Source organism: Abramis brama (genome assembly GCF_963993115.1).
Source record: "Abramis brama genome assembly, chromosome: 3".
NCBI classification, from domain to species: Eukaryota; Metazoa; Chordata; class Actinopteri; order Cypriniformes; family Leuciscidae; genus Abramis; species Abramis brama.
The window spans coordinates 17,586,207-17,609,134 of NC_139965.1; the positions used below are offsets into that span (position 1 = coordinate 17,586,207).

At 36.5% G+C, this 22,928-nt stretch overlaps 1 protein-coding gene across 1 annotated transcript in view; it reads right to left on the bottom strand.

Moving 5' to 3' along the window:
- igf1rb (insulin-like growth factor 1b receptor) overlaps positions 1-22,928 on the bottom strand; it is an 83,830-nt gene that overhangs the window by 22,749 nt on the left and 38,153 nt on the right. The window contains exons 3-10 of the mRNA XM_084107424.1: positions 9,768-10,071; positions 8,461-8,597; positions 8,237-8,381; positions 5,398-5,606; positions 5,171-5,297; positions 4,815-5,068; positions 3,142-3,309; positions 2,544-2,748 (exon numbers count right to left, since the gene is read on the bottom strand). Of these exons, the coding sequence (XP_083963550.1) occupies positions 2,544-2,748; positions 3,142-3,309; positions 4,815-5,068; positions 5,171-5,297; positions 5,398-5,606; positions 8,237-8,381; positions 8,461-8,597; positions 9,768-10,071 (1,549 nt within the window). The remainder of the gene's footprint in view (positions 1-2,543; positions 2,749-3,141; positions 3,310-4,814; positions 5,069-5,170; positions 5,298-5,397; positions 5,607-8,236; positions 8,382-8,460; positions 8,598-9,767; positions 10,072-22,928) is intronic.

Consider the following 22,928-nt stretch of genomic DNA (forward strand, 5'->3'; position numbering starts at 1 on the left):
TATGTTCAAATAAAAAACTGCTACTGTTACTTTAAATTGCAATATTTCACAATATTACAGCTTCTTCTGTATTTTTGAACAAATAAATCCAGCCTTGGTTGGTGAGGAAAAGAGATTTCTTTAAAAAAACATCACATTTTTTTTAAACTTTTGAACAGTACTGTACATATTAGTATATAAGCTGCATACACTACATCCTATTTTTAACTGTATTTTTTCCCTGAGGTTCACTTATAAGGTCAGACAAGGTTTCTGCATCGAAAGAAGCAATAATTTAGTTTTTGCAAAGTCAACGTTCTCTTTCCAAAGAGTAAAGCATGCATTATAGTGTACAGTACATGTTCATAGTCAGTCCATGCTGAAACGTGCCGCTCAAACAGTTATTAGTAGCAGTATGCGATCATGTGTATAAAAATAGTCAGTAAAAACACTGTTGTCTTCACGTTTGAAATAAAGCAAATGTTCCATCGCAAAAAAACAAAAAACAAAACTTGTCACATGACGTAACTCCCTCCATTAATTAACAACACATTTAATTGATATGTACCATTCCACAAAAAATACTGTAACTACTGATCCATTTAATGCATCCTTGATGGAAAAAACAACAACATGTAAACGGTAGTTACTTTAATGATGGAATGGATATAATGCAAAAGCCACTTATTTTTTTATTGTCTCAAGCAATAAATAAATAAAAATAGCAAATCCAAACAATTGAAAAATCCACATGGTTTGAGGTATCAAGTAAAACCCTTAAACCTTAATATGACCACACAGCTTTTTAGTAAGTACCACTTAAAATAGTAAGAGTAGTCTGTTAGTTAGTATGCCATCCTGAACATTCGCCATCTCTAAACCAAGCGACTCTCCCTCGTAATCTCTGTCCCTTCTGTTCCCACATGCCCCTGAAACAGCTTTTTCATTCTCTCTCAATCTTCTTTCTGTAGCTCCCTCCGTGCAGAGCGGCATTCATTGATCTGTGTGCTCTCCGGCTGGAGGGGAACTTCCCTTTATTTCATTGGTATTCCAGATGGAATTACTGTGCATTTCCTGGCAGCAGAGCGGTTTGAGGGGGGAATGGCAAACTGAATGGATATGATTTCCTCTCCTTCTCGTTCTCCCCTTCCTCTGGCTCTCTCCAAATCCTGAACTTCGAGGGAACTCGAGGCACTTCCCTCAATATCTCGGTTTTCAATAAAAACAGGTTGTGCTGGCCAGGGTACAGACATACTTCTCAGCTGCCTGACATAGTTCTGGCACCGTTGCTTTCGTCGACAGCCAAGCAATGACAAACACGCAGAGGAAAAAAAAGTAAAAAAAAAAAAAGTGGATCAGACAGAGCAGGATAATCCAGCCCTGAATCACGCAGGCCAGGATGGAGAATCAATGCCATTTTGATATCCTGCATTGCCTGAAACTCGAATTCAAAACTACATTGATTTTAATACAAGTCTGCTCAGGTATACAGCGATTTTGGCTCGCTCGGCAGGACACATGCGCCGCCCAGCCCGATGATGGATGATAATAGGATACAGATGTCGGTCCTCATTTTAGCACATAACACTTAATGCGTTACACCTTTGAGATCAGAGAGAAAACGAGGCTTACATAGTCATTTACATTTGCTTTGCATGGTCTCCCGTGTTATTTGGATCCAGACCCAAGAGCCCGTACCACACAATTACCAACACCAGCGCCGGAGGGAAACAATTACTAAGGGAACGCTGAAAATGTTCCAAAACAACCTCTCAGACGAGAAACAAAGAGCCATTACAAATGCTAACATCCAGAGACATCAACAGTCCCTTTCGATCTTCATCTTTGAGATCACAAAAGGTTAACATGGATTTATTTACTATTACAGGTTTTAATTTGAAGTTAAATGGATGTTTTGTACCGGCTGACGCATCAAAACTTGAACGAGGATGAGGTCAAATGTTTTTCGAGGCTTCAACTCTGACATTAACTTTAAAGTTCTTGCCAATTTAAGTATTAGTTAATGCTTATGTCATTACAAATAAGTAGCATGAGAAATACAAAAGGAGACTCTTTTTAATCCTTTTCTGTTAAAATACAGTTTATAAAAGTACCGTAAAAGTGGTATTTTATGGTCAGTAAGATTTTTTTTTTTAATTAATACTTTTATTCAGCAAGGACACATTAAATTGATCAAAAGTGACATTTACAATAGAAGTTGACCGATACGGTGATTATGATACTAAGTTTGTAATTCTGGCCGATAATCAGTCATAAGAAAACTCAAATGAAAAATTACTGAAAAGTATTAGAAAATGAATTATAATTAATTGTATAACCCCCCCCCCCCCCCCTCCCTCCCTCCCTTTTTACATCAATTATATATTTACTGTAAATAAAATAAAGGAATGTAAACAGATATTTTAAATTGTATTTATGATATATATATTTTTTATGACATAAGTGCAGACTTGGTGAGCATACAAGACTTCTTTCAAAATCTTTTGAAGTACTATTTCTGGAGAAAGTAACAATCATATTTGTGATCAAACTCCTGGGTTTACCTGGGGGTGAATACAGCATTATGAAGGAAATTCTCAAAGGCTTTAGCGAGGTAGAGATCGTCCTCGATTTGCTTCAGATCCTTCTCTGTTTTAGGGCATGGACAACAGGGGACTTTGTCCCTCCCCCCTGTTTCAGGATTAGTGGGTTTGGTCTCTTCGGTTTCTGTCAAACCCGTGGCTGAAATCCTGATGGGGATCTTCAGTTCTGTCAGGAAACAACATAAACATGGTTACATTTTTCCTGCAGTAATCTGGTATCATTTCAATATGCTCAAAATGTAAATTCTGAAATCCCCACAGAAAAGCAAGAAAGAAAACAAATCAAATCAAAGTATGAGTAATAGTAGGCTTAGAGAGCAGCACTAACAATATACAGACAGAGTTGAATGGTTTGAATATGCTGCACATTATTTTATTATGAAAAAGCTTCATACATTTTGGAGAGTTTTCAAATAGAATTTGATCTAGTTACCCTAGATGCGCCGACACTGGATGCTTCAGATGTTCTCAATAATATGTTTATCTGTTTCATGGTTAAAAGTTTGAATTGCTGTTGGGGAAAATGGTGCTCAGTTTGAGTGTGTAATTCAGACCAGACCTTTGGAGCAGTAGTTGTGCTGGTAGAGCTCATGGTCCTCGGCCTGCTGCTTCCAGCGGAGCAGGTAGTAGGTGTTGTTTCCATTCGGGGCCACAGGTGGAGACCACCGCACCACCAGCTTTGATGAAGAGTTAGAGTACGCACGAATGTCTACAGGCATTGAGGGTGCTGGGAAAAAAATATATATATTTAGCAAACAAATGTTGACTTCAGAGTAAATCCCCTTGGTGCAACCCATGGAAAGTCATGAATCATCCCTTCTGGGGGTTGAGCACACAACCATTGAGTTACTAGATTTTAAACCAGTAAGCCGCAACACCCTGCATGGAATAAGTTGACACTGCTAAAAATCCTATTCCTAATCAGCATCTAAAGTACTGAAATCTTCTTTAAAATAAGATAAATTTACTTAAAAAAAAGTTTGGGGCTCTGTACGATTTCAGAAAAATATATAAAAAATATTTTAAAAAGTAATTTATTGGTGTGATGCAAAGCTGAATTTTCAGTATCATTCCTCCAGTCTTCAGTGTCACATGATCCTTCAGAAATCATTCTAATATGCCGATTTGCTGCACAAGAAATGTTTATTATTATTATTATCAATGTTGAAAACAGTTATGTAAAAAAAAAAAAAATCAGGATTCTTTGATGAATAGAAAGTTCAAAATAACAGCATTTATTTGAAATAGATTTTTTAACAATTTAAAAGTCTTTACTTTAATAATTTAATACAATTTATCAAATTAAAGTTTAACTGCTTAATAAAAGTGTAAAAAAAATCTTACTGACCCGAAACATTTAAATAGTAGTGCATATATAGAGAGATTGAGATGTATGTAGTATAAGTCTTTTATAGTATTTGCAAGTCTATTAACATATTTTTTGCTTGTTTTAAGTAAAAAAATATATAATTCTGATAATGCAAACAAGTAACAAAACATGGCAATAGAACAAGACATTGTTATTTGTCATTTATAATCATTTTTCAATATACTTGCCCCTTTTTACACTCATAAAACCACAGATCTATTATTTGTACCTTCAACATTAATTTTAGCGAATCATATCAAAATAATCAAATTAAGCCAAAATGTCACATTCCAAATAATCATAATTAAATCAAAACGTCAGAGCAAACACCCTTACTTATGTCAAAATAAATCAAAATGAGAGATTTGTGGCTTGTATTCTATGTCTGTTAGATCTGAGCCTAAAAGCTAGTGTACTCCTAAAGGCTGTGACACACCAAGCCGACTAGCAGCGACAAAAGCCGATTTGTGTTGTTGCCTTGCGTCGGCTGAATCTGGGCCAAAAAGCTGCACTTGAACACACCAAAAAGACTACAACAGACTGCCAACTAGCATGTGTGTGTAAGGAAATAACTGTCTATACCAGCAGGTATTAATAGTCTATATTCGTCATTCAAAAAGGTGTGTATCTTGATATGTCACGGCCCTAAAAGAAACTTGCTGTTACAAAGAGAGAAATAACACTAGGAGGAATGTTAGTCATCTCATGCATTCTTTAAATTTCTTTTGCAACTTAATCGGTTAATAAATCTTTTTTAAAGGATGTTTTGAAATTTCAACAAAAAACAGGATAAGGGTACTTATTTCCATGGAAAAAAAATGACTTCAATTAAATTCATGATTGACCTGAATCTCGTTCATTACCTGATGGTTTAGTCCAAACATACACCACTTCACTCTTCGCCCCAAGATGCTGTCTGTCCTTGTCCCTGTCCTTGTCCTCCACAACTAACGTTACAGCTTTAACAAAGATGGCATACTGAGTCCAGGGCTTCAGCATGGACAGGGTAACACCCGGATTTTGGGTTTGGTCCTCCGGTAAGTCCACGTCAACCATGTTCCAGCTGTCTGATCCGCAACCGTCCTGACCATCAAACTCTGTAATGTTCTGGAAAGGCCTAAGAGAGAACATGACGGATATTTACAAAGCTGCTTAAACATTTTAATGGTATTGAGAAAGGCTGCTCAAAATATCTGAATAAAATGTCCACAAGACTTACGTATCTTTGTAGTATACAATAAAACTGACGAGGTCTCTGGAATCGGGTGGTCGATAAAGTTCCCATGTCAACTCGATTCTATTACTCCTCGTGCTATTCGATAAGAACTTAAGAATTTTACTCCCACCTGAGCAAAAAAACAAACAAATTTACACATAGAAAAATGGAAATTGAATCGAGTTTAAATGCATTTTAAATTCTATCAATTGAGAACAAATAATATTTACAGCTTGCACGGTCTCCATTGTTGCGGAAATCTCCTTCCAAAAACTTCTCCTTAATTCCTGTTTTCGACCACATTTTGCGGATCTCGGACATGCAGAGTTTGGGGTTCAGGCGGAAGTACAGTTTTCCAGCATTTATTGTGAGATTGTGCTGGGACCAGTCCCACAGAATTTGGAGATGCTGGTTATCCAAAGCAGCAAAGGCATACGTGCTGAAGACAACATAACAATAACAATGAATAAGTGACAAAACAGATAAAACGATTAAATATGCATCATCTGGATACAGTAGGCTACCTACACACTGTACAGTTTTAGGAGTGCAGGACATTTAAAGGGTTAGTTCACCCTCAAGTTGTTCCAAATCTGTATGTGTTTCTTTATTCTGTTGAACACAAAAGTAGATATTCTGAAGAAAGTTGGTAACCAGACAGTTGGCGGTAGCCATGGACTTCCATAGGATTCTTTTTTTACCGTCAACTGTTTGATTAGCAACATTCTTTAAAATATCAGAACATTTAAAATAACAGAAGAAAGAAACTCATACAGGTTTTAAAAAAACTTTAGGGTTAGTGATGACAGAATTTTCATTTTTGGGTGAACTATCCCTTTAAATGCAGGACTAATGTTGTGTGTGTCTAAAACTCAATTGATATAGTGACAATCATTGCTACACTTTTTATAACATGCAGCAATAACAAGAAAAATAGCAACAGTTAACTAATTTGATTTGAGTTATTTTTCAACTAAATATTAGTGACTGGAGGCGTATTATCATCTGACAACAGATGATAATAGAGATGCCAATTAAGATGGTTCTTTCAGGGTTTCCACAACTTTTTTTACCAATGCATTTCAATAAAATTTCCATGATTTTCCAAGACATTCTAAATTATTGCTCAGCTTTAAAATGTTTTATAGGCTAGAAATTGCTTTCAATCTCAAACAAATTCGATCTATAAAACATTTTTAAAATTTTCAATGGGATAGTTCATACAGAAATCAGTCATCATTTAACTCAAGTTTCAAAACAATTTTTTATTTTGGGGTGAACTACGCCTTTAAGTCTAAAAAAAATAATCATTTTATATAGATTGTACTTGCACAAAGCAATTTCTAGTCTATGAAATGTTTTAGAGCTGAGCACTAGAAACAGACTACATAACTCACAATTTCCAAATTCCCTGATATTTCCCAGTTTTTCCATTATCGTTAGATTATTTATTTTTTTAAATACACAAAATAATTTTATATAGATTGTACAGATTATAGTATAGATTACAGAAAGCTATTTCTAGCTCATGAAATATTTTAGAGCTGAACACTAGAAACCGATTGAATTTTTTTATTTTATTTTTTTACTAAAGTTGTTTTTAGATTATTTCATGGCTTTTCCAGTCCTAGTAGTCACAATTTCCAAATTCCCTAAAATTTCCTATCATTTTTCATGATTATTGAAACGGTGTCCTTTGACACAGTGTCTCTCTGGACTGAAAGTTTACTCATTAACCACAAGGTTGGTGTATAAAACTACAGTGGCAAGAAACACGATGGTGTCAAAACTTGTGAATCATTAGGCAATACACATACCTCCATCTAGTCTGGTTATGCACACACTATGTAGATTTAAAGAAAAATGCAGATATCACTACGTGAAACTTTGAGGAGTGGATTCAGATGATTGTCACTTCCATAAACACCCAAACTCTGTGTGTATGTTGCTGCAGGGCCTTGTGGCCATTACTTTACAGGACATATAAGCTGATGATTCACCAATTGACGTAAATGATCATAAAAGATAAACAGCATCAGTAAAAGCTAGCTTTGGAATGTAAGCACTTCATGTGCATTAAAAGCAAGTGTTTCCCTTGACCCTCAGCACACTTGAAAGCTTTAGTCTGACGCATGTTTTGCCACTTTTGCAAGTGGCACACTGACATGCTTATATTTATCAGTCAAGTCAATATAATACAAATGCTCTATTTGCTGCATTTATCAAATATATTACGTATATTACTGTTCTGACGTTTGTTTGATGATTCATGTTTAAGGGAATGTTAAAGGAACAGACTTCTAAATGTCAAATGTGGATGGAGGGCTTGTTTGTTTGTTTCTGTCTCTAAAAGCGTTCCCAGAGCTCAATTTAGTCTTTCGTAACAACTTCGCACAGAGAGGGATGTTTTGATCTGTTTTGGAAGTGGGATAACAGTAAACAAACAGGGATTGAATTAAATTACACATTTCTTCTATGACGCACGGGACCCATTCAGTCTAATTCCGTTAATTCCGTATGGAACCCTTATAAACCAACAACGCCAAACTCCTGCTTTTAAATGTCAAATGTTTAATAACTTGAACAGTAAAAATACAGTGCAAAATCAATTCTAAACTTAGTTTTGTTATTTTTTTTAAATGACGATGTGGTGTTGCACTGAGTAGCCCCACCCACTATAAAATCTCATTGGTCCTACCATCATTACTATTCATGAAATATTATATATCTTCTGATTGGCTGTGATTTGCCCCATTTTGAGCAGTTTTGCATTAAAGAGGTACTTCATCGCTGGCAAAACTGGCTTTCAATAAAACTTGGCTGCCTAAATCGGGGCTACCTGACTAATGATGAACCAACCCTTACAATAACTGTTCTGTTAATAACCCTCTGTCGACCCGACGGTCCAGGTAACATGGAGAATGAGTAAACATTGTTAATTTACATACACTACCGACATACAAAGCATTTTTAAAATTAGCGTTTTTAAAATACAAAGCGTTTTTAAAATTGGCAAAGACAGACAAACCCTGTTGGGACATGGTGCAAAGTGTTAAATTCACATCTTACTCGTCCCAGAGTTCCTCTCCATGGATGTATCTCAGGCTCTTGAGGAAGGAGAGCGAGCTCAGGGTGTGTGATGAACGTATCTTAATGTATCCCGTCACCGTCTTGATGAGTCCCAGGAAGTTCTCCAACTCCGAGGCGATGTTGGCTAGAGAGATGGAAAAGAGTGTCAGTGAGCGGCACGGTGGAAAGTCAGTAACAGAAGCTGCTGAGCCGCAGATACTCACTGCCACGGCGGATGTTGATATGCAGGTTTCCTTTGATAACGGTGCAGCCCTTGAGGGACTGAGCCGCGTCCACAGAGTCAATGACCTTTTCATCACAGATCTTGTCACATGGGCCGTTACAGGCAGTGCAGATCATGCTGCCAGACACAATGGGACAAAAGGACGATCAAAATGTGTCACCGCAAAACCAACACTGATAACCAAATATCTCACTTTCACATTATCACGTGACCTTCAGTTCAGTGAAAGCCAAAGTTTGAATGCAACTGAACTTTTTTCGATCTTTCCAACAGAAGAACATCTGAAACGGCCATATTTGAAACTCCTCTCAGGCATGCAAGTGCAGCTCCCATCTCTTTGAATGGGGAAACATTCTCCAAAACTGTTCGCCAAGCTTACAATTCAATTTCGTATTTGAAATCACCAATGAAATCTGACAACAACTGTCTCATAATGCGCATGCGCAGTCCTAAGCGCGCGTCTCAGAAGACTGACTGTTTCTATAGGAACAGGAGCTTCTAACTGCAGCTGCAGTGACGCAATGACTTTACCAATCGGCTATTGGCTCTTTTCTTTAGAAGACGGGACTTATTCCGCCATATTGCGCGTTGCACTTTCTCCCATTCATAGTAATACGAGTGCACTGTCTTTCTGCATATATCTGTATAGCCTTTGGTTTAACCAGAAAACATTTTTTATGTGGGTTAGTCTGATTGCTTTGTAGGAACACTTTTGTCAGGTTTTTCAGGCACTTATTGTGAGGGAAAATTTGCTGAATTCTTTATTGGATTTTAACACTGGTAGATGAAAGTATAATCAAATTGGTAAGGGACATTAAAACTTTTTACTGTCACTTTGGATCAATTGAATGCATCCTTGCTGAATAAAAGTATTAATTTCTTTCGAAATAACAAGAAAAAAAAAGAAAACCTAATACTACAATTTTTTTTTTAATTTTTTTACAGACCCCAAACTTTTCACTATACACTTACAGGATTATATAATAGAAATAAAATAATAATAATAAAAAAGTTCAAATAATGATATGAATGATTTGTAAAACTTTGTCAGTGCAGGATATTCATGTTACTCAAACTCCAAAAGGATGTTGGAAAGTAAAACAAACTAAAACATTAAAATATAACAGAACACATTTGAGACAAATCAAATATAATCTAAAAACAGAAACAAAAATTCACAAATCACAGATATGCTTTGATTTACTCATTTTCGCTAAAAAATATAACCATTTATCAAATGCACACTTTTTTAAAATAAAACTTTTAATGCACAGAAAATCTTCGTACCTCCGGTTCTCATCACGCGTGAAGCCGGGTGGGCAGTCAGACATACACTCTCCTCCGTGGATCACGAAACGGTCATAATCAGGCAGGTGGACCTTGGAGCAGAAGTCCATGGTGATGCAACGCCAACCCTCGAACTTGTACGTGTTGTGCGGACAGTCCTCCACGCACCGTCCCTCGTAGTAGTAGTGCTGGCAGGCGGCACAGGCGCTGTCGCTGTCGGGCACGGTGCAGCTGCCCAGACACTGGGGGTGGCAGCACTCGCCCGAATCAGTACACGCCCGCTGCCCACACATCTTCGGACAAACTGGAGGGAAACGAAGGGTGGAAGATGTTGATATGAATATTTTCTGGATTTGTGTCAAGAAAACTACATTCATTTAAAAACTTGTAATGTATTTGTGCAGAAAACAGTTTATGAATCCATCAAGTTCAAAAACACCCTCAGACCATTAAGTTTGATTTTACAACATTAGAGATAAACTGCTCCATAGTCTCTTATAATATCAGAAGGTGTCTATCATTTACTTTTGTTAGATATTATTGTCATTCTCACAAAGAAATGTCATATTCGACCACAAAAATGAGTAATGACTTTAAAATTAAAGAACGGTGATTAAATTGTATTATATTAATCATATAGTAGTACAATAAATACTACCATAATGTAAAAAACAATACACAATATACCTTGAAATATAATACATATTTACATTACAGTACCTAGAATTTGGTTGGAAAAAATGTAGAAATAGTCTAAAATAATTTTTATAAATAGTTTTTCTTTGCAGTGAGCTACACATTTTTTTTCAGAGACTAATAAAAATGAGGAAAGAGATACGCAGAGAGTAATGGGTAAAATTAGACTTATCTGTTTTGCATATTTCTTTCAGATCCTCACCTTATTTGAACTAGCTTACAACATTCAGGAAGTCAAGTCATGCAAGATCAAAAAAAGTTAATTTCATAACCCGGCTGTGAGGCAAAAAGCCTGGCTTAAGCCCAAGCGGTTTGCAGCTCTGGGTCAGGGACATGTGATCGCACGTCCTCTCTCCATTACTGTCTGTTTCTTCTTGACCTCTGTCTTTCAAGCTTGACTGATAAAGGTTACTGCAAACAGCCTCAAGGATACAATGCTGTACAGTTCACAAACAAGTACAGGCACATACTTCCCTTTTGCCAAAAAAACTATCAAAACAAATGACCAAATCACCATTAAATGCATTGGCATGTTGAGACAGACTACATTATTATCCAGTGTTAACTTGAGGCAAAACACAATAGTACAATAAAAAAAATAAAAAAAGTTAAGGAAGTACCTTATGCAAAAAATAAAATAAAATAAAAATATATAAAAAATAAATAAACAACATACATTTTATATGCAACATTGTTTATTTTGTGAAATCATTTAATTATGCTAATTGATTCAACTGAAGTTTTGGAAAGCACACTGATTGTCAACAATGCATTCTCATTTAAATTTCTTATTTTTCATAATTTTTTGTTTTGTTTGAAATTCTAACCGAGGCTGCAAATGATCTAGAAGCCAATATACAGAGCATCTGGTTGCATGACATTACATGTAACTTAATTATTCTGTATTATAGGCTACCTTCCAAATAAACTAATAACTAACTAAATATTAAGACATTAAGACATTAATAGATGATTCCATGGGGAATGAATAAATACATTTTTGGGGAAAAAATTATAATAAACACCTCTGGAAAATAATTTCAGAGGGGCAAATATAGAAATATTAGGGATTATAAACTAAAATAAATAAATAAAATAAATAAATAAGTAAGAAAAAATAATCCATCACATTTGTTAATAAATGTTCATGAAAAAATAACAGGGGAAAAATATTACCCTTCCAGACAAACTAGACTAAATTGGTAACACTTTAAGGTTTCATTAGTTAGCATGAACTAAGAATTAACAATATTTCTACAGCATTTATTAATCTTAATGTTAATTTCAACATTTACTGATACATTTTTGAAAGTCAAATGTTGTATTTCTGCACTGTGAACTAACATGAACAGCTGGATTTTAACATTAATGTTAGATAATACATTAAGTAATGTTAACACATGATACTTTATTGTAAAGCGTTACCACTAAATCCAACATAAAAGTTAATAAATCCCCCAGAAAAAATATTTCAGGATGGAAATATTACCACTTAATGGGAAAAAAAAAAAGTACATTTGTGATCTTGCAAGACACACAGTCACGCATATACAGTGTGTTTTCCTGTAGTCATCTCTCTTTTCCCCTATTCTCATATGGCATATACAGGCGATACATTCAGTGTTAACTCCAGGCCCACTTTACAAACAAATCCAGTCCGCATATTCCATCCGACCGAGACTATGTATAATTCGACCAGAGTCCTCTGCTATCATTCTAAATAAGAGCGCATTGTAACAGGGGAGAGGAAAAACTGATTCAGGTCAGAGCACCAGCAAGGAAAACACCAGCTTTAGTACAAGAATGGCCTACATTTAGAACAGAGAAACTCAGCTGCCCGATCTTTCCTTACGCGCTCTTTCTACAGCCTGGAACGCAGGAAACTCGCTGTACAAATGACTATGGGTAGACATCTCACATATCTCACAAAAGCCACAGAAAGACTATTTGGTTTCATTTTTAAATGTTGGCCTTTCCACGGCGGCAAAGGTCTGATGGTTTTTAGGGAGGGTCTCTGAGAGCGTATGAATTCAGATAACCTTACAGAGAGAATAGGGAGAAAAACAGGGAAACATTCAAGCTGTAATTTACATGCAACAGTTGTCCTGGAGGACGCTATAACAAATAAGAGTTAAATCATAACGCTTTGGTGTAAATGTATGTTAAGAACACTAGCCTGAGGTTTAATGTGTATCTGAGAGAGTTATTGTTCATCACGAGCCGCGTTCAAAGAGCAAATTCTTGACAAACGAGTCAGCCGTTCAGTTTAGGACACCTATAGTTAAAACATAAATATCTGTTTTGCATACAGTTCCTGCAAAGCACCATTATAGCTGTCATCAGGTCGGAACGAAGACAACCCAGCTAATTTGGTCTGACTGAGATATCCCGTCTTCAGCTGATGACACTTATGGTGGAGTATTCACAAGGCCACCATGCTGGAATCTCTGTTAGTCTAAACACGGAAAAAAACAAACCAGAACCAGACACCCTTGACTCAAAGCCTTTGTCAGGGAAGATAGAGAGGGCGTTTCTACATCCTTAACAAGTTTAGGCTCAGAAATCATCTTTAAATAGAATAGCTAACACTATTTTGATAGATAGATAATGTACACTTATTCTCAAGGGCACAATGTGATCATTCATGGATTGGCTCTTTTTTTGATAGGCTCAAACCTACAGCGTTTCATTGGCTAAATTAGTTGTTTACCAGTAAACCACAACATTGTACATAAATATGAAATGATAATGTGAAAAAACATTTTCTACTTAAAAGTTGGTAAGATTTTTTTCATGTTTTTGAAAGAAATCTCATATGCTAATGTGACCATTTATTTGACCAAAAATACAGTAAAAACTGGAATATTATTACATTTAAATATCAGCCATTACTCAGTCTTCAGTGTCACATGATCCTTCAGAAATAATTCTAATATGCTTCTCAAGAAACATTTCTTATTATTATCATCATCATTGTTGAAGACAGTTGTGCTGCTTAATATTTTATGGATTTTTTTTTTTCTTTTCAGGATTCTTTGATGAATAGGAAGTTCCAAAGAACAATTTGGAACTTTCTTCCAATTCTTTAAAATGGAAATCTTTGTAAATTGTATATAAATGTATTTACGGCTACTTTTGATGCATGCATGCTGAATAAAAGTATTAATTTCTTAAAATAAAATAAAAATCTTACTGACCCAAAACATTTGAATAGCAATGTATAGTCAATCAATGGCCCTTTTTAATGTTTCAAAACATCATTACTGTAGCATAGAGGAAAGCGATGAAGACTACATTTTTACTCTTGGACCGTGTGGATTCTGAAAACCCCTCGTGTGCTACAGGTGAATGATAATGAACACCTGGCTAAGGAAATCTTGGATGTTCTCTCTCCTTCCGGGAGCTGATTAACTATTAGATTACTTTTGTTTTCATACACAACAACATATCCAACATGAACACCTGGGCCCTCAGGAAACAAGCTAGTCTCACATTTGTTCTCTCCCTTTTTATGATTATTAATAGCTGGAGGAAAATCAATTGAAGTAATGAGAAGTATTTTAGGTTAGGACCTAAGTATTGAACATGACGAAATTGCAGAGAAAAACATTTAACAAAATGTTGCATTGAAAATATTAACAATTAACAACTACAAGTATATTTATTTTATACAACGCCACATAAGTGTCACAGAGAAGTTCCCAAAGACACATTATTTTTAGCTTTTAGTATCTGAAAAAAAAAAGCATGCTTTTAAAATACTTAGGTCTGGATTTGTCTCGTCTGAATCTGAGAACCGAAGTGTTCATTTGCATTGTTCGTTTCTTTGCATCCAGCTGCAGGGACGTTCAGCAAGCAGTGATTCCTACTGGTCAACAACGTTGATTTGCAGTTGTGGGACCAGCCAGCTGTGCAGTTTTCCATGTCAACAACACATGGCTTTTTGTATATATTCAAAGGAAAATTGGAATACATGACTAAACAGATCGCGATAAATGTTTTCGGAACATTTAAAAACAATCAGGACTCAGGAGTAAAAAAAAAAGAAGAAGAAAATAAATAAAGTTCTATTTGTCTATAATATAAAATAAAATCCATTTACATAAGACGCCTTGTAATGAAGCAAAACCACCCCTAAATGCTTGGCACTTCGTATTGACATTGTAATGTAGCTAATTTCCACAAGAACAAATAGTAATGCTGACATTACAACCGATCAAAGATTCACAGCTTTTTATAGCAACCACACTATTGTAATTAAACCTTTTCTTGAGCTAGCCCTGCTAAAGCCATCCACACTGCGTTCACCACAGAAACGCAGACATCCATCTAACCCCGTCGGGCCAAACCATAATCTACATTGTTTTGCCTGCCCATTATTAAATGGATAGTTCTGACAAAAATGAAAATTCTGACACAATTTACTCACCCTCATCTCGTTCCGAATCTGTATAGGTATAACTAAACTAAACTAAACTGATTCCAATAATTGCTTTTGAAAAAATAATAATTTGGGAAATAAATACAGGGCACAAAACTTAATTAAATTTAACTAAAATAAAATGGGCTGGAAAAACAACAACCGGTTGGTTGCATTCCTGTTCAGATTTGCATATCATGTAGTTACTTGCATCAAAGCAAACCTGTCTGAATTTCATTCAACAGTGGCACATAAAAAAATGTTTAGCAGAATGTTCATACTGAAAAGAAACACCATAAAAAGTAATACACGTACAACTTTTGCACTTCATTCTGAGTCTGAAGCTATATGATAGCTTTGTGTGATGAAAATTTTTAGATGTTACTTTCTGATTTTCAGGGAATAACTTTACCTAATATTTTAGGCGTCTCGGAATTCAAAAGGCATTCGGAAAGACATGAGGAATTGTCATTTTTGGCTGAACTATTCCTTTAATGAATAACTATTAAAGGTGTGTGTGTGTGTGTGTGTGGGGGGGGGGAATGCCAAGCCCTGTTAAATTAAGCCGACTCTCACAGAAGACCCCCTCAGAGAGTCCCTGTATTCACCATCATGGCGCTGACAGTCGAGGCACAGAAAGGATGCCTCAGGCTTTTTTATTTTTAGTCAACATCGTCACCTCAGCCCCTCTTCCTTATTAATTCAGGAAACTCTCCAAGTTCATCTGAGGTCTTTTCATCACCGCTGATCTTGGCTGCCACAAACCAGCATGTCTGAGAAAAACAGGTTGCATGCGCTGGCACAGTGTGTTCCCTCTCGCTCTCCATCAGAGTGAGAGTGTGCGAGAGGACACCAGCAGATAACGTGCAAAGAATAAGGTGTAACATCCACCCCGAAAAATCTTCCTTTCGTCCCCCGGTGGGATGGAGACCAATAGGAACGTATGGCTCCCAGTGCTCATGAATATTTCTGTATTATTAAGTCTCAAAGACATCTAATCTAATACCTCAAGGTCACATCTAGTCTTATGTGTGGTAGTGATGAAAATTTGTGGAGGATGAAATTATGTTCCTTCCTCGAGAACGTCGCTGATGTGCGTAGGTGCAGTTATATTTTAAAATGCGTGATTTAGCATAAACCCAAGTTTTACTGTAACAAATCTATCGAGATATGTCTCAGAGTCAGTCTAAAGTCAGAAACGCACATCATGCATGCGAATGCGAAGCAGTAACCAACCGTGATTGAATTCCCTTCAAACGTCTGTGCCATTAAACCAAGGCTGCATTCGAAATCGCACACTTCCCTACAATATAGGTGAAAAACAGTATGTGACAAAAGAAGCGTGTCCGAATTCACTAACTCAATATTATTACATTTATAACGCATTACATTTATCACTAAACAGTAGGCAAAAAGTACCCGGACGACCTACTACTTCCGGTGAGATTCTGAAGTGTGCATACGATGGACACATGATGATGACAACAACATGGCGAATGTAGTGCGTCCGGATTACATTTATACTACACACTTTTTTAATGGTCGTAAATTACTTATTCAAAATACTCAAGAGAGTATGCGATTTCGGATGCAGCTCAAATATGTAGCTAACAAGTGTGCCACACATGTCCTGACAAGTGAAGCCAAAATATTTTGATGAGCCCCTGGTGTCTGACTGAAGTATAAGTCATAAACCCCGCCATCTACGTGTAAATAACTGGGACGGGTCATGGGAGCCAAAAAAAAAAAAAAAAAAAAAATCGAATTACACCAACTATTTCCCAACATTTACCAATTTGGTGACTGGCTCTTTTATTTAAGGTGGGACTTATTCAGACATATCTCTTTTTACATTCAATGATAGCTAGCTATAAACACGTTGACACTGCCACGTTGCAAATGGCAGTAATAGCCCTAAAGTCGGAAACTGACCACAGAAGACAATTTGCTGCAATTTATAATCCAAAGCGACTTAATGCAATTAACTTCAATCATACAAAATATGCATAAAGCGCACACATTTAGATTCGTGCCAAATGAGAGGAATGTGTGCCAAAGTTTATTTCTCATAGTTTTTTTTTTTTCAGTTTCACTTTAAATAAATTTAAAATAAATGTTGTTTATAACGAATATCACTATAATTTACGTTTGTTCTGTTGTGAATAGTGTTCATTTAAATGATTTGTTGTGGACTGAGAGAAAGAAAATACATGTTTATAGTGTTCATAAACATTTTGTTTTATTTACTGATATTTTACATTATCTCTGAATATAATATGTAATATTCATGCATAAATATTAATAATTCTGGTTAATAAAACCCATTCAATGCAACACAAAAAAAAAAAAAACATTACAGAAACCGATACCACAGCATCATCTGTTATCTATTACCAAGGATGAATGTGGTTACTTATTTGTTAAGCTAGAAATTGTGACACCTCTCATGTTTCTCCAATATAAGAAACAAATCCAGATCATAACGTTCATTAAGCACTAGCAGTGACGTAAAAGGGCTCGAGCTGGACAGCACATCACTGCTCTAGCTGTGACACCTGTTCAAGAGTGACACCTGATAGAGTTTCACTATCATATAAGATGGCAAATATCACTTGCAATACGCTTGGGCACGATAAAAACAAAATTCAGGCCTGAGTCAATGACTTGAGACAGGCCTGAGTCAAGTTCTGCAGAAGAAAAAGGGGTTACACTTTAGACATCCTACTAACTATAAGTAACTTTTCAACTACATCTCAACTATCAGTCATTAGAGTACTAGTAGACTGTAGACTTTAAGCCTAAAACTGGGTTAGTAGAATAAGCTGACATGTACTTAGTGTCAGTAGAATGTCTGTGGGAGACCATCAAAACAAAGTGTTAGCAGACATTAAGCAGACAGTATACTTACACTACATTTATTTCTAAATTATGACTATTTTGGATGTAAAAATCATACTAACATTATAATTGCACCTCGGGGAAACATTACAAAATAAAAAAATGCAGTTCATGACCCCTTTAACCCATCCCAGTTAGTGCACACACATTAGAAGAAGTGAGAAGTGAGTCGTGGGTATTGAGGGTGGAAGAGCACGCTGTTCATTAACTCGCCCACCTAAATTTTCCTGCCGGTATTGAGAATCGAATCCGCAACCTTCAGGTTACAAAAACATGTCAATATGACGTGAATGCTGTGAGCGGATGATATGATGGCATTATAACAGAACAACAATAAAGAGGGACGGCTGAAGCTACCAATGACCAGACTATGTCTGCGCTGGATAAACAAATAAACACACAAATGAAACAAAAATCAATTAGACTTTAATAGGAGACACCGTCCAATGTTCTCGCCTGTCGGTGACTAACACTGACATTTTCTCTAACGTCCTTATTAGTCTCCCGCTCAAATCTGGCGAAACTAGTAAAAGCCGTTTTACCTGACAATATTAGAGTGTCTCATACCTGTCTGGTCTCACATAATAGGACCCGCACCCCGTAAAACCGCTTTAATAAGCCCAAAATCTTCACATTTACTGTACTCAATCCCAGCTTGCAGATGGAGGGCTGAACAGTTATTACAAATCAGACAGTTGGCTAGGTAACAGTCTACCATAACATTGCCTAACAATTTCCAGATTTTTAGACCTAAATACATGAAGTGTTCAGGGGCCATTTTCCCCATGTGCCTTGCAAAAGAGTGGCTGTTTTTGACTTCTTCATGAATAGTATTTAGCCTGTTCTCTTCACTAAGATTGACTCAATAAGAGCGACTAGCGCTAATAACAGAGTCCTCATCCAGACAGCCCGAGGGACTAATGTTGATGGTTCAACGCCTGTGATCCAACACAAAAAAATAGGGAAAAAAACAACGTAAACATTGTGAACTTTTAAAATCCTCTAAAGACAGTGCTGCACGCGTAATAAAAACAGCCCTCAAAGCAGGGCTGCAGCCCAACGGCGATGTAGACATAAATTAAGGACAGCATCTGAATGACAGGAATAAGTAACTCTTTTGAAAGCGTATTCCCGTCACAGGTCTGCGGTTTGAATCTGGAAAGGCTGGTGGGGTGTACAGGGCTCACTGCGCTCGTGGGCGTTTGAGGTCTTGCGATGTTTCGGATGGCATGGTGCAGGATATGCCCGGCTAGCTGGCACAAGAGACCCGGCTTGGCTTGTACAGTCACCTCTGCTTTGTTTCCTCCTGTCTTCGTGCTCTACGGAGGCCAAAGGTGCTGGGCAGCACAGGCCATCCTGCGGTGGCAGGCTTTTTTACTCACCGAGCCTATAAGCTTACAGCACTTCCAGTGTCTTTGCTGCCTCTCCTAGTTACAATCTGCGTTTTAAATACCAGACATTAAATATCTGTTACAAATTCAGCCCCACAATATGATTGTCTTATACAAGATGCTTTGTATATAAAACGTATTTTATATATTATAGCATATTTAAATAATATAATATAATATAATATAATATAATATAATATAATATAATATAAGACCCGAGCTGACAAAATGAGTCGGCATGCGCACAGGCTAATTACGAGCTACAGGCACAAAAAGTTAATTTTGGTTGAATTTGAGGTTTTCACAAAAATAAGTTCATTAGTACCCCATCTAGTGATCCCAATGCTCCAAATAGCAATTAAACATCTAAAAGTATCTTTTTTTGTACATTTTCTGAGAGGAGTACCTATCCTTTGTCCATGAAAAATGTTGTTTTTCTCTACTCGCTTCTTGACGACTGGTGCTTGCCCTCAGCACAACTTTGGTATCGTTGTAAAGCGCAGCATTCCAACTTTGAGAATACTCACAGCAAATTCTCGATGACATGAGTCCGAACCAATAAAATGTCATTTTCAAACTAATGCTGATGTAAACAAAACGATCTTACTCGCGCTGACTGACACATCCGAAGTGTGCGCATAAAGACTCTCAAACAGCGCGCAATCCCGATATACACAGAATTACAGTACTTCAAAATACGGTATCTGTCTTGGTGAGTTTTCAAACAAGCATTATTTGTTATGTCTTAAATGAAGGTTTGGTTAACTGTTGGGGAAAAAACATCTGATGTGTAACATTATATTAGATCCGTGCGGTACAGTAGGTCTTAATATATAGGTGGTCTGTCTAAATGTTAATCAAACAATTGTGGTATCATGGGGAAAAAAAAGTTGAATATGTATTTATTCTATAGATATGGGTTTTGACTTGGTGTGTGCCAAATTTGGTGTTATTACCAGGGATTTTAAGGTTTGGTTGCTAGGTGATTTTGTTTTGGAACCTTCAGAAAACTTCTACTCAATTCTTCTCTAAATTGACTTTGCTGACTCTATCGACTTGAAACAGGTGTAGCGCATTCATTTCTACGCTGATTCCAACAAATCCTACATCATTTAGAAGGGTTTTTTAGAATTAGAATGTGAAAATAACGATAACTCATTTTTGAAAATTTGCTCATTGCGACATTTTGCCAGTGCGGGTCACATATAATAAATATAATCTAATATAATATAGGAAAAATATATCAAATATAGAAACGGGGATAAGACTGGTGCTCTGGCGTAAGGCTAGTTTTCTCAATAAACACACACGGTCAGTTGGCGGTGGGCCCTTTGGAAGGGGCACAACACAAAAACATGAAATCCCATCTAGTGGTGTCATCAGTGAAAGGTGAGAGAGCAGGGCACTGCTCCAGATGGGTGGGGACGGGAGGGTGTCAAGCCTCTGGAGGAACAAACCAAAAGAGGCCAGACACCCTATAACAGGGACACTCCTAATATTTCATACTGTAACTGTATTGAGAGGGGATATCAATCAATTTCAGCTTCACGTAGCATGCAACTAATTTAAACAATTAAACAAAGCGTATTTAGGCTTACTGAGTTTAACCTTCTTGTGCTAATATTTCTCTAGCATCTATTTCAAGTAACACCAAATAAAAGCCGTAAACGTGTTTGATGGAAATGTGGATGATCCACAGTCCACAGGGATTACTCTCTAAATAAACTTCTACTATATCCATCTTATATTGAGCTGGTCATTCCCAGAAACACTAGCACATGTGGATGTAAAATTCAGTAACTGGCACTATTTCAAGCAAGTCAATTCTTATTATAGCCTAAACCATGGGCACATTTGACCATGACAGCCTACCAATAAGAAACTAATTGTGTAGCATTTGTAAATGGAGATCTGCTGACAGTTTCATTGTCAAACCAATTAATTCAGTCCAGTTTAGATTTGATTCATTACACACATTTCATCTAAATTAAAATACATTAGCCAATTAATTAATCTTTTTTTGTTTAAAAAAATATTGGAAATTTTAAACAAATAAAAATGAAACATGCTAAATTAAAAAAGACTCACTGATTACAGTGAAAAAAATATACTAAGTAGATCTTTTTTTTTATAATAATAAAAAAACAACTTGTTCACATACAGAATACATTTAGTAGATCTATCATCGGTCAAGGGTCTTTAATTTCTATATTTTTATAGCTTTTCAGATTGATTACAATGAAAAACCATGCAGAATATATATAATTTTTTTTTTAAATAATTATTATAATAATAATAATAATAATAATAATAATAATAATTATTATTATTATTATTATTATTATTATTCAAAAATAAAGGGAAAATAAACAAATAAAATATAAGCAATAAAAATAAACATAAAATTCAGATACATTTAAAACAATTATTGTTTGCCTAAATAGTATTATAATAGTATAGCATTTAATATCAGCAAATGACCGGTTATCAGACCATAAAAAAAAAACATGAAAATATTTAACAGCTTATAAGCATCAGCTAGAATAACGAAAATAATTACAAGCAATAGGACAAACAACTACAATAGAACAAAGAACCTACCTGAAAAACTTTAGGCACTAGAAATAAAAAACTACAATAGAACAAAGCAGGTTTATTAGGCTGCCGTCACTTTAAGAGTGAATGCATTGATCTAATATACTGATAGACATGCGTGTTCTTTCTCAACCATTATGTTCACTTCAGACATAAACGAATGTGTTTATGAGGATACTCGCAAAGGCGGGCATTTTGATATAAGTGTGTTTATTTGACTGTTCAAGCCCAGTAAGGTGTTAAAAAGAACTCTAGGCACTAAGTTTACTAACGAACCGTATGAGCAGCGGCTTTATGTGTGCGCATGCTCAAAAACAGTCTCTCAGATAGTTCGCGTATATACTGAAATGAGTCCTCTTTCGCTGCTTACTGCGCTTGAATGGTTTAAAATCCTTTTTTTTTTAAACCACAAGGCTTAAAAACGCATTAAAATGATAAGCTTTTAAGACGGCACAGAACGGCAAAAAAATTGTCAAGAATCTCTACTGGTTGGCAAATTTCTACCGGTTAATTATGTCTACCGGTATATCTATCCTAGTCCACTGCAAAGATAAATCCGGATACTGATTCATGACCTAATGGCCAACCTAATGAACAATGCCAGTAAGCTAAACCTATCAAACTTAATCCATTCTTTCCACTTGGTCAGATGAAGCAAAGTCGTAATCAGATGTACTAGATAAGAGTCTTATTCTGTATTTCCACCTTATCACAAGGTGGTGGGGTAGTGACGCACTTCACTAGCTTGCTTGCTCAGCACCAGCGATGGGAGTTTAGGAGGTGCCACACGCGCCACAGCCGTGTGGAGAACGGGAATAACAACGAAGGATGTAGCGGCAGCCGGTAAACAGCAGCAGGCTTAGGCAGGTCTGAATCATAGGGATTGATCCCTGTACCAGACAGGTGTCCTGTCCCTGCCCTCACAGGGTGTGTGCTCACTGAGTCAGGCAGTCTGCTACGGGCCAGGAGGATTAGCATGGCCGGGTAGATTATGAGGGAGTGAAATGCTGTCCGCGGTGGGAGGGGTGGTCGACAGGGGTTGACTGCGGTAGACAAGACAATGCTTACTCTATTCCACCAAGTTTTGAGAGCAACGGTGTGACGCTGGGCCTCCGCATGGCCACATTAAGCGATAGCCAACTGACAAAGGTGTGTGGAACA